The sequence below is a fragment of the Panthera pardus genome, unplaced genomic scaffold (genome assembly GCF_024362965.1).
Source record: "Panthera pardus isolate Hobbes unplaced genomic scaffold, ASM2436296v1 HiC_scaffold_10, whole genome shotgun sequence".
NCBI lineage: Eukaryota > Metazoa > Chordata > Mammalia > Carnivora > Felidae > Panthera > Panthera pardus.
This window is the reverse complement of record NW_026526655.1, coordinates 63,264,391-63,277,295: the sequence shown is the minus strand read 5'-3', so window position 1 is coordinate 63,277,295 and position 12,905 is coordinate 63,264,391. Positions and strand designations below refer to the sequence as shown.

The 12,905-nt window shown below is 39.7% G+C and overlaps 1 protein-coding gene across 3 annotated transcripts in view; it reads right to left on the bottom strand.

Annotated features, from left to right (window-relative positions):
- Window positions 1–12,905, bottom strand: part of LRP2 (LDL receptor related protein 2) — a 199,207-nt gene that overhangs the window by 51,822 nt on the left and 134,480 nt on the right. For all 3 annotated transcript variants that reach the window (XM_019458730.2, XM_019458737.2, XM_019458747.2), the window contains 7 exons: window positions 12,600–12,886; window positions 11,493–11,696; window positions 10,146–10,388; window positions 7,296–7,421; window positions 5,838–5,957; window positions 2,783–2,914; window positions 459–660 (listed from right to left, as the gene is read on the bottom strand). In XM_019458730.2, the coding sequence (XP_019314275.2) occupies window positions 459–660; window positions 2,783–2,914; window positions 5,838–5,957; window positions 7,296–7,421; window positions 10,146–10,388; window positions 11,493–11,696; window positions 12,600–12,886 (1,314 nt within the window). The remainder of the gene's footprint in view (window positions 1–458; window positions 661–2,782; window positions 2,915–5,837; window positions 5,958–7,295; window positions 7,422–10,145; window positions 10,389–11,492; window positions 11,697–12,599; window positions 12,887–12,905) is intronic.

Genomic DNA, 12,905 nt, shown 5'->3' with positions numbered 1-12,905 from the left:
TTCTTATAGCAGAGAAAAGAAAATGAGGAATTTCTTGTACCCATTCCTCTATTCCAAGTGGAAAACCAAGAGTGTCACCTACTCCTGGAAAGAATTTTCTTATATCAAGCCCACTTCATTAATCTCCCTGGCCCTCTATGCAAGGTCCACATTGTAACTTTCATGAGCCATAAACCCTTTTACCATCATGGGCCCCTTTCTCCATGAAAATATTAAAAATTGTACTTAATGATCACATTGGCACAAAGGCAAATATATTAATATTATATGTTAAAATACTTTATTTGATCTAAACTCTCATTTTTTTCCTTTGATTTTGAAAGAAATCCAAAAATTTTTATAAGCCACTAAAATTTCTATGGACCCTAGGCATTGTGGTCACTATGCCTAATGGATAAGCTACCCCTGCCCCTTTGGACATTTGAGGTTACTGAGAAATTTGTTAATCCCCAATTCACCTGTATGAGTGTGGGACACACCGTCCATTACTACAGGTGAAATCATTTCCAGAGCAAGATCTCCTTGTGCAATTTTGATGCTCATCAGAGCCATCAGTACAATCCGCATCACCATCACAGACCCAGGACTGGGGAATGCACTTCCTGGATGGAGGCACATTATTTGCACAGAGAAACTCAGAACTTGAGCAGCTGTGACTGTCTGAAACCAAAGCACACAAGAATCAGAAACCACATGACAACTCATTCTAGCAGTTGAATTCATTCTGAGCCATTATTTCTCTTGCTTTATGTTATTTAATAGCCTGAGGGATGAAAGCAAATGAGGGTAAAAACACATTGACAAATAGACAAATCACTATCATAATAAAAGATTATAATAAAAAATACCTTCTAAATTCCATTTTAATTGCTCTGGACCTTGGATTTTTTTTTTTTTTTTCAGAAGTAGGAAATAAATACCTTGCTTAGTTTTCCATATAATTGATCTAAAATCATGTATTTCTCTTGGAGCTTCAGAAAACTACTCCCATTTTGTTATCTTTACACCAAAAATGCCCTATACTTGATAACAATTTTTGGCTAACAAACTGTAATTACAAAAACACAACGTGAGGGGCGCCTCGGTGATTCAGTTGAGCATCGAACTCCTGAATTCATAGTTCATGAGATCGAGCCCCGCTTCGGGCTCAGCACTGACAGTGCGGGACCTGCTTGGTATTTGCTCTCTCCCTATCTCCCTCTCTCTGCCCCTCCCCCACACTCTGTCTCTCAAAATAAATACTTTAAAAAAAACACAATGCAGGATAGGTATTTTTATGCCAATTCTTCAGATAAAAAATAAAGTTCAAAGTGGTTAACCAGATGAGTCCAAGTCACAGACCTTTCTAAAGACCTAGGGCTTCAAACCTAGGTCTTTTTTTTTTCCCCTCCAAATTTAGGGCTTTTTCAACTACATTACAGCTACCACCTAAGTAGAATTAGGGTATATAGGAGAGAAATATGTCAACAAGAGTTTTCAGCAACCATGACAACTGTTAGGAAAAAGATGAGATGCTAATCATTAATGCCTGCAGGATAAAAGAACTGGTATTTTATCCAATTTCATTGTGGATGAATGGGAGACAAAAGGAGGGGGTGTCTTGCTGAGTGGAGCTGGGAGAAAAGTACATGCCACAGTCTGTTTGTGCAGCTGCCAACTCCCCATTTTAATGGACTGAGTACATGTGGAGCTATAGACAACCACCAAAGTCAATGACATAAGGGGTTACAATGAAACGCAAACATCAGCAAACCATTGTTTTTATCATTTTACCATGGAAAGATGCTCTTCTAAGACATCTTAGCTAAGAGTTCCATGCTCTGTTGGTAATGGAGTTCTCTTATGAAATCCTGCCATTGGCAACCACGTGGATGGAACCAGAGGGCATTATGCTAAGCAAAATTTCAGTCAGAGAGAGACAAATATTCTATGACTTCACTCATATGTCGAATTTAAGATACAAAACAGATGGACATAAGGGAAGGGGAGCAAAAATAATATAACAGCAGGGAGGGGGACAAAATATAAGAGACACTTTTTTTTTTTTTTAATTTTTTTTTTAACATTTATTTATTTTTGAGACAGAAAGAGACAGAGCATGAGCAGGGGAGGGTCAGAGAGAGAGGGAGACACAGAATCCGAAACAGGCTCCAGGCTCTGAGCTGTCAGCCCAGAGCCTGATGCAGGGCTTGAACTCACAGACTGCGAGATCATGACCTGAGCCGAAGTCGGACGCTTAACCGACTGAGACACCCAGGCGCCCCTAAAAGAGACTCTTAAATGTAGAAAACAAACTGAGGGCTGCTGGAGGGGTTGTGGGTGGGGGGATGGGCTAAATGGGCAAGGGGCATTAAGGAAAACCCTTGTTGGGATGAGCACTGGATGTTATATGTAGGGGATGAATCACTGGAATCTACTCCTGAAATAATTATTGCACTATATGCTAACTTACTTGGATGTAACTTAAAAAATAAAAAAAATTAAATTTAAAAAAATTAAAAAAAAAAGATTGAGTTCTCTTTATCTGCTTCAGAAATGTAGGACATTATTTCTGTTAGCTAAATGCAAGAGAAAGAAAAAAATATTAAAATAATTTTTATCAGATTAAAGCATTGAAGTGGATGCTATCAAACAATTTCAGAGTGGAAAAAAATGGTAACATTTTACTAGTACACAACCAAAGAGGAATCTGCTGACAATCATACTCTCCAAAGACACAAAAACTAATCTCCCAACCTTCCATGGAATGTGACTCTGCAGAGGAATGAATGGTTTCACTTACCGCAGTGGTGCCTTTCATCCTCGTCACTCATGTCCCCACAGTCATTATCACCGTCACAGATCCATTCTCTTCGTATGCACCTCCCACTGTCACACTTGAACTCATTACTTAAACATGTTGCTTCATGGTACTCTGAGAAAAGATATAAAACACTCTCAGGGGAAAAGTGGTCTGTAGTCCAAAAATCTTAACAGAAGCCTGCTATCCCACAGACTGTCTAAAAACCTGAAACAGAGCACTACCCAGCTGTGTACAGCTATGCTGGGTCTTCCAACGAGTGTTGTACCAATGACCAGTGTTCTGAGATTGAAGTACTTGACTGACAGTGCAAAGCTCTCATTATCTTTTGTTACCAGGATGAGACTCGATATTCCCTTTCAGGCATGATAGAGGAATAACAGTCTTTTCCCAAGAGGGTATAAATAACTATTTCATTCATTTCATTCTTAAATCTACTTTTCATTCAAAAACATTTTGTTTGGCACAAACCATCTCCCAGCATGCCTGATTCCCGTATTCCTGCTCTCATTTTTGCTTTTCTCCATAGCACTTATCACCTTTCAACATGCTATACAATTCACTTACTTGTTTTGTTGCCTGTCCCCCCTCACTAGAATATAAGCCCCATGTGGACAGGGATCTTCGAATTCTTTACTGACATAGTCTGGAAGTGTTTAGAACCTAAGTGCTCAAGAAATATTTGTTGAATTAAACTGATAAGACACCCTTATGCTTTGAATTAGCCATCACTGATTCAAATTCTTCCATCATAACCCCACATGTCCCTATCAACTATTTGTCACAGGTCCATACACCCAGGGACCTCTCAAAATTAACCTAGGGCAAAGTACATTAAATTTTAACTATGAAAAAGGCAGCCCAATGATAAGAGTAAGGATAACAGGACCTTTCATAAGCTGCTAAGGAAGGAGTACACATGACTATAGCCTACAAAGAGACACGGTCCCTTTGGCACACGGACACACACACACACACACACACAAAACATACTTCTAGAAATCCAGCCTTTAAGAATCTTCCCACATATGCACCAAGAGGTTTCTAAAAGGATGTTCATTCCAGTATTATTTTTCATAGTGAAAAAATGGAAATATCCTCAACATCCATCAGTTAAGAAAAGGAAACAACACACGGGCCGTCCATCCTTGAGATGGCAGGGCAAAGGAATAAGTAGCTTTGTGTTTGCTAAAGTGCTGACAAGATGTTGTTAAGCTGAAATGGGCAACGCTGCAGACAAATATGCATAGTGAGGTCTCCATTTGTGTGTGTTTTTGAAACTATATATTAGGATATACAGAAAAAGGTAAGGAGAATTCACACTCACCCTTAGCAGTGATTATCTCTGGGGAGTGAGATTAGAGAAGTCTAAGAAAATGAAAATTTCGCTTTTTTGTGTACATCTTACTATTTCTTTAAAATAATACTCCCGGGGTGCCTGGTGGCTCAGTTAGTTAAGCAACTGACTCTTGATTTTGCCTCAGGTCATGATCAGACGGTTTTTGGGTTCGAGCCCCACGTCAGGCTCCTCACTGGCAGCATGGAGTCTGCTTGGGATTCTTTTTCTCTCTCCTCTCTCTCTGCCCCTCCCCCAAGTGTTCCACCCCCCCCATCTGTCTCAAAATAGATAAACTTTTAAAAAATAAAAATAAAGTAAAACTCCTTCATATTGTGAGAATGTATTCCTATATAGATTCTGAGATTCTTTATTTCATTGTGACAGGCAGCTGGTACCAACTGCAGTTATTGACTTTGGTTCCCATGGAGAAGTCTGGAAACTATACTTACTCTTCATATATTTGAACCAATCAGTCATATATCTAAACCAATCTCTAACACTATTCTACTCACCTAACAGTTATTTATTTCCTTTATAGATCCTCACAACTCTACATGCCCTTTGCTTTCTACAAAACTTTCAATGTTGGGAAAAAAGAACTTGGCAAAGAGCGTCAAATACCACTCTCCAACTATTAGCCACAGTATTTGAACCTGAGAAAAAACGGGAATAGAAAACAGTCTGGATTCAGCTGTAAAATTATGAAAATGGTACTAAGAAAATACCCCCCAAATAAAAAGCTTTATATATAATGATTTTACTGCAGCTGTATTTATAGTAAGGGAAAAGATAAAAGCAATCGAAGTGCTTAAAATAGAGGCAGTTAACTCAAAGATAATATAACCACTCAATGGAATATCATACTGCCATTAAAAAGGAATGTGAAGACTGTGCAACCAGATAGCACAGGTCTCTCTTAACCAGATAGCATATATTTTAGGCTTACAGGACATATGTTCTCTGTCACACCCACCTGACACTGCCATTGTAGCACAAAAGCAGCCATAGACAAAACGTGGCTGCATTCTAATAAAACATCATAAAGACAGGCAGCCGGCCATGGTCATAGTTTGTAGACTGATTTATTGACAGATAAAAAAGCAATGACAGTTATATTAAAAAAATGTGCACGGATATAGATTAGAACTTTTAAGGTTAATAGCACCCCCCAAATAAATAGGCACAACTGTCTCCAGGAATACAACCAGAGGGTCTCTGAAACTTCTTGGGAAACTCAGAAGACCCTGGGACCTTACCTTTCATAAGTCAGCACATAAACTGGAGGAGGACATGTGCCCATAATATGCCCCTTCCCCATATATATGATAATTCCAATCACTCTTGGATCCTCCCACAGCCTTATGGGCCAGAACTCAAACAAATTCAGAAATTCCAATTCACAGTCAATTAAAATTAATGGAGTTTAAAAGCCAGGCACAGTATTAGGGTATCACCAACATAATCTCATTTCATGATTATTAGGCAGCAACCTCCACACCCTGATCAGCTCCCCACACAGTACCCTACACAAATGGGTTTTTAATGAATGTCTGCTGAGTGGTTTCATCATCTTAACTGAGAGTAAGAGCAGAGTGCAAACATTAGGCAGCCATGAGCCTACTCTGTGTGTGGAAGTAGCTGGAAGAGGTTCTCTAGCTGCATCATAATGCTTGTCATGCTTGCTTATTACTCTCTTACCACAAGTGTCAGGTTCATCAGAGCCATCAGGACAATCTGCTTCCTCGTCACAGTACCAGTGTCTGGGGATACAACGTCCAGACGTGCATTTAAACTCCTCATTGTTGCATGTGTGAGTAGCTGGAGGATGAAAAGAAGGTAAAACCCAGGAGTAAAACACAAGCTTGTTCCCATCATTCTTAACCATCTGCCTATATCTCTGAACTAAGTAACAGGTGCCAGGGAGGGAAGACTGAGGCCTGGGAAAAGGGTTTTTTATAAACTTTCCACAGGAAGGGAGATGTAGGTGAGAAAGAGAAGACAGGAAATACTGCTTCAGTTTTCCAGAATTTTTCTTTCTAGATTCTAGAAACCCAAAAGTAAATTTTATTTGTTAAAATATCTGTTTGACACACGAAACCACAAATAATGTATAAGAAGACTTAGTTCTATGTTTTCTGCTGTAACCTAAAATGAAATAAATTCTACTGAAATAATATTAAAAGCAAAAACAACATAAGACCATATCTGAGCTCACTACACACACATCCTTTGGCTGTGTTGAGACCATGGTTCTAAAAAGTTAGCACATCTGTGTTCTTATTCATCCTTGTTATATGGGACCTTTGAGTAAATGACTCTGCCTATGTTTGAATATTGATTCTTGTCTTGTGTAAACGTGGGTAACTCTAGTTCAGATGTATTTTCTAAATTGTTATGTGGGTACGAACTAGAATCAAGTCTTAGAAATCTTCTGGTCTACGAGGCTCCCTTGTTTTGATCCATAATATCTGATGATTTTCCAGGGGTAAAATTGATGAGGAAGCAGAGGTCCTTCAAAGGTCAGCCCTGTCTCCAATCTATGTGTCCCTGTCTGATGGCTAAATCCTGAATTCTGCTTCCTCCTGCTGCTATTATACTACAACTGACACTTGCTTTCAGACTGTACCCTGGCCTGGTGAGAATTATTAAATTCTTAAATTATGCATCTATTTATAGTAATAGTTATCAAGCATGAGAAAGGCCTTTTAAATCAGTCTACAAACCCAGGAAAAATATTTGAGCCAAATTGCTAAATATGGAATAAAGATTTCTGAAACTCAAGCATATTAAAAAAGACAGAAAAGGTATTTCATTTACTAATGGTGATTAGGAGTAAATATAAGGACTTGACATACAAATTCTGCCTGGGGTTCCTGAAGACAAAAGGCCCTCGTCTCTGGGAGAAATGGCTCTGCAACTGTAAAAGGTCAGGTGTCAGAGCAGTTCTCTGGAAGAAATATGTGGAGTAGGGCATCCAGCCAGAAAACAGAGAGTGGGACTGCCCCTCTCATCACATCCTAAAAGAACTGCCCACTGCATCTACCATTGAGGTCAATTTCCAGTGACAAAAAGCGCAAACACCCAGACCATATATCTATGTATTAGCGGAAGACATGCGTCACGGGAACCACAGAAAGAGAAACAAGTTTATCTTACCACAGAAAACAGGGCTTTCATCACTCATGTCTCCACAGTCATTGTCTTCGTCACACAAGTAAAAATGAGGAATGCAAATATTCGTAGTCTGACATTTTACATATCCAGGCAGGCAGGCACGTTCAGCTTAGAAAAGACAGCCAGGTAAATATTGGAACGTATCTACCACATATATATATAGCATTAACAATGTCCACACAAATAGAGCTATTGGACTCAAAATAGCTGGGAAGACCGAAATGGGGGCATTTTTAAAGCTTTCACGGAGGCAATAACCATGACAGTTGTTTCACCATAGATTCTAGACTAAAAAGAGGTATCTCTAGCTGGTAAGGGCAGGGGAGAAGGGAGCACGCTTACTTTGTAGTAAACCATCTATTTTAATTATTCAATTATTTATTTAATTTTAATTATTTAATTAACTCATCAACAAGAGTATCAACTCTTGGTTAAATAAACTGTGGCATATCCACACAATGAGGTAATATGTAGCTGTAAAAAGGAATGAAGAAGAGCTCTATATATTGACAAGTAATGATGGTATGATCTCCAGCATATATGTTAACAGTAAGAAAGCAAGATTCAAAACAGCAGGAAAAACAATATGTGTAAGAAAAACAATATGTGTGTGAGTGTGTGTGTGTGTGTGTGTGTGTGTGTGTGTGTGTGTGTGTGTAATAAGAGAGAGAGATGCTTATAATAAAAAACAATAGGGGCGCCTGGGTGGCTCAGTCGGTTAAGCATCCGACTTCAGCTCAGGTCACGATCTCACGGTCCGTGAGTTCAAGCCCCGTGTCAGGCTCTGGGCTGATGGCTCAGAGCCTGGAGCCTGCTTCCGATTCTGTGTCTCCCTCTCTCTCTGCCCCTCCCCCGTTCATGCTCTGTCTCTCTCTGTCTCAAAAATAAAATAAACATTAAAAAAAAATTACAAAAAAAAAAAAAGAAAGAATAATCAGTCCCTCCTCGAGGCATCCAAGATGCTGAAAGGAAAGATGGCTAAGGGGAAGAAGGTGGCCCAGCCCCTGCTGTTGTGAAGAAGGTCAAGAAGGTGGTTAATCCCTCGTTTCAGAAAAATCCCAAGAATTTTGGCATCGGACAGGAGATCCAGACCAAAAGGGACCTCAGTCAATTTGCCAAATGGCCTAGCTATATCGGGCTGCAGCAGCAAAGGGCTATTCTCTATAAACATCAAAAAGTGCCTCCCATGATTAACCAGTTTACCCAGGCTTTGGACAGCTACTCAACTGCTTAAGCTGGTCCACAAATACAGACCAGAGACAAAGCAAGAGAAGAAGAAGAGATTATTGGACCGGGCTGAGAAGAAAGCTGCCAACAAAGGGGATGTGCCCACTAAGAGGCTGCCTGTCCTTGGAGCTGGGGTTAATACTGTCACCACCTTGGTGGATAATAAGAAGGCTCAGCCAGTAGGGATTACACATGATGTGGATGCCATTGAATTGGTTGTCTTCCTGCCTACCCTGTGTCATAAGATGGGTTCCCTACTGCATTATCATGGGGAAGGCCAGGCTGGGATGTCTGGTCCACACCAGCACCTGTACCACTGTCAACGTCACACAGGTTAACTCAGAAGACAAAGGACCTCTGGCTAAGCTGGTGAAAGACATCAGGACCAATTATAATGACAGATATGATGAGATCCACCATCACTGGGAAGGCAACATCCTGGGACCAAAGTCGATGGCTCAAGCTGAAAAAGGCAAAGGGGAAGGAACTGGCCATCAAACTGGCCTAAGTGGATGCTGTTGAAGTTTCTGCATTATAAAAGTAATAGAAAGTTCTCTTTCAGCCAGTGTCAAATAATAATAATATTATTATTATTATTAATAAAATAATGTTAAATTGAGAATACTTCAGAGTGAGTGGGGTGGAGAGGACAAGGAGGAAAGACTACTGTGAATGTACCTCATGATACAATTTTGACCATGAACCATGTACATTAGTTTGTATAAATAAAAACTAAGAAATAAAAACAGAAGAAGGAAAGCAATTCCTGAAATTTGGAAACAGTAACATAAGCAAACACTGCATCAAGTTAATAGCATAACAATTCAGAGAAAAAAAATTCAAAGGACTTTAAAAACCAGTATTTGGGCTACATATCCCTAACAGGACATAATCTAAGAACAAGAGGGATCTGGGGCGCCTGGGTGGCTTGGTCGGTTAAGCGTCCGACTTCGGCTCAGGTCATGATCTCGCGGCCCGTGAGTTCGAGCCCCGCGTCGGGCTCTGTGCTGACCGCTCAGAGCCCGGAACCTGTTTCGGATTCTGTGTCTCCCTCTCTCTCTCTGCCCCTCCCCTGTTCATGCTCTGTCTCTCTCTGTCTCAAAAATAAATAAACGTTAAAAAAAAAAAAAAAAAAAAAAAAAAGAACAAGAGGGATCTAAAATCTTAGAGTATGATTAGATTTACTGGTAGTAGTATTATGTGTGTGGTTATTTTGAAATTATTATAGGCATTTTGAAATTATTGTAGAATAAAGCAATAAAGTAACTATGTTAATGTAATCAGAAACCAATTTTAAGCACAAAAGAGATAGGATTTATAAAATATAAGTTAAAAAATGTAATCTTAAATTAAAATATAATTTCTCCCTTAAAAATTATATTTCCTAGCTCTAGTACACTGAAAAGCCCAGGAAGCAATGAAAGCCAAATAGGGAAGGGCAACTCAACACTGTGGTAATTTCTAAATCTACAAAAAGGAATGAGGTCTCTTGGGATAAGTGGCTAATTCCAGGTCTGAGATAGGTTATGGACTGAATGGGCCATGTTAAAATAACAGAGGAACCAACTTAGCAGAGCTCCCACGGTAAGTACTTGGTGAACTTACCGCAATTTTTCTCATCTGATGTGTCATTATCATGGCAGTTGTTTATGCCATTGCAGACAAACTGAAGAGGAATACACCTTCTATTATTGCAAGTAAACTCTGAAGTGGCATTACAGTCCCTGAACAGGCACCCTGCCTCGTCACTGTTGTCACTGCAGTCATTGTAGTGATCACAGCGGTAATGATATTGGACGCATCGCCCATTGTCGCAGGTGAAGGCTGTCGGAGGGCAGGTGTGAAACGCTAAAAGGAAGAAAAGACTTCTTGAATAAAGCATTCAACAAATTAGAGGGTTGCCTGGGTGGCTCAGTCAGTTAAGCGTCTGACTTTGGCTCAGGTCATGATCTCATGGTCCGTGAGTTCAAGCCCTGCATTGGGCTCTATGCTGACAGCTCAGAGCCTGGAGCCTGCCTCAGATTCTGTGTCTCCCTCTCTCTCTGACCCTCCCCCATTCATGCTCTGTCTCTCTCTGTCTCAAAAATAAATAAATGTTTAAAAAAAAACAATATATTGTTTAGAAATTAGGAATCCTAATTTCTAGAAAAATACACTCAAATAAAATGGGTACTTTGAGTTTACCTTCTAAAGCAAAATAGGCTGCAAAATGGACTGTGTGCAAAATGAGGTAAACTTTAGATTAATCAAAACATATTGTGTATGTTTTTAAAGTAAATTAGTTATCTTAAGCAAACGTTATTCTCTGTCATCTCAATTTAAAATTTTACCTCAATCACAGAAAAGCATGCAAATACAATCTCTTTAGGGAAAATAAAACTCTCAGCCCCTACAGTCTATTGGGAAAAGGTAGCTAACTTCCAGTGTTTTACTCACCCCATTCACATGGAAGCTGAATACTGAATGATTTCAATAAATCATTAATGATCCTTCTGCTATGAAAATTAATAAAATGATAACAATCACCTAGTAGAGTTCTTAGTTCCATGCTAAGTCATGCTTCACATGTACCAAACCCCATGCTGTGTTTTTTATATATTGTCTCTCTCCTCACAAAAATCCTCCAGTTTCCAGAGGAGGTGTGTGAAGCTCAGAAGGGCTGGGTAACTTCTCCATGGCTTCACAGACTGTAAATGGCAGAGCTAGGATTTTATTCCAGCACCTTTGCTCTCAACCACGGAGGAAGTGCTTCCTACTGAAACATCATACATTACTCCCTGGCGGATATACCAGCTTCTATGTGATGTAATAGTCTGCGTTCTCAGTTTTCAGTTCTAACAGGACACACTGGCACAAAATTGAAACCTACGCACACACAGAAGGATTCTGCACCAAAAACACGGCATAAAGACAAGTTTGCTTCCTAACGAAAGCTCTGGGAGTCCAACTCACCACAGACGATTTCCAGCTCATCACTGCCATCACCACAGTCATTATCGTTGTCACACTTCCATTGCTCTGAGATGCAGTGCCCATTGAGGCAGGTGAACTTGGAGCTATCACATCGTGTCCCATTGTCCACAATGCAGTACTTTTTGTTGTTGGCCAGATACCAGCGGCCCTCATGAGGACACTGGCACTCGGCACCATTTGGACCTGAAAAAAAGTTTCCGAATAAGCAAAGGATTTGCTTATTTTCCCCTCCAGAATAGCAGTGGCAATATTTCTATATTAAATGTGCTACAAGACAAGCCATAGAAACTCTTCCCATCAACTCTCAACTATATTCTGAGTCCTTTTTCCATGAAGAACAACCACCAATTCTAATAAATACAGCTAATTCACCTTAATCTTTAAACAATTAGCTCTTGCCTGCACTGACACAATAGAAATCATTCTCCCTTCTCAGCAAAATCTATACAGCAATAGTACCAAAAGATGCATCTTTCTATGAACCTGTTGCTATCTATAAAACACACTATGAAACACATAATATCACACTATAAAATATCAAACTATAATAGTACCTCCTACGTGGAAGAAGTAAATCCTTTCATAAGGGAGGTAAGCTCAGTAATATAATTTATTTTTTTTATAAAAGTTTGTTAAGTTTATTCATTTTGAGAGAGAGAGAGAGAGCACAAGTGGGGAAGGGAAATAGAGAGAGGAACCCAAGCAGACTCTGCACTGTAAGCACAGAGCCCTATGTAGGCTTGGAACTCACAAACAGTGAGATCATGACCTGAGCCGAAGTAAGACAGGCGCCCCTCATTCATGGAATTTCTATTTAATTCATGAAGTTTGGCGGCCAAAGACTCCATGTTTCTACTTCCATCAACCTTGAGTTAAAATTGCCTTTTTTAAGAGGGCTCCATATCAAATAGAACCTATCAAAGTCTTCCTCTAAACATACAAACCCCTAAATCTATTTTATGAATTACCCTGAAATTAAGGAGAATTTTGATTTTCACCTCTTAGAGTTGAGTATCACTCAGCCTTCCCTACCAGTCATCAGCACTATTACACTACATGATTCGATCTTCATGGGCAATGCCTTACCTGGTGCACAAATATGGCTGCAGCCTCCATTAAACTCACTGCAAGGATTGCTACACTGCTGTTGGTTCTTCACAATAACGCGAATACCATTAGGCCGGAAGGGAAAACTCATGGTCATTGCCATCTGACCTGACCCATCATATTTGTTAGCTCGGTAAATTTTTTTTGTGTTCCAGTCAGTCCAATAAATGTACTGGCCATAGAGAGTCAAGCTAAAAGGATGAAAGGCTCTGTTGACAATGACCTCACGCTGTGTGCCCGTCAGAGTACTGCGCTCAATCTTCTGCCTAAAATAAAGCAAGAAAC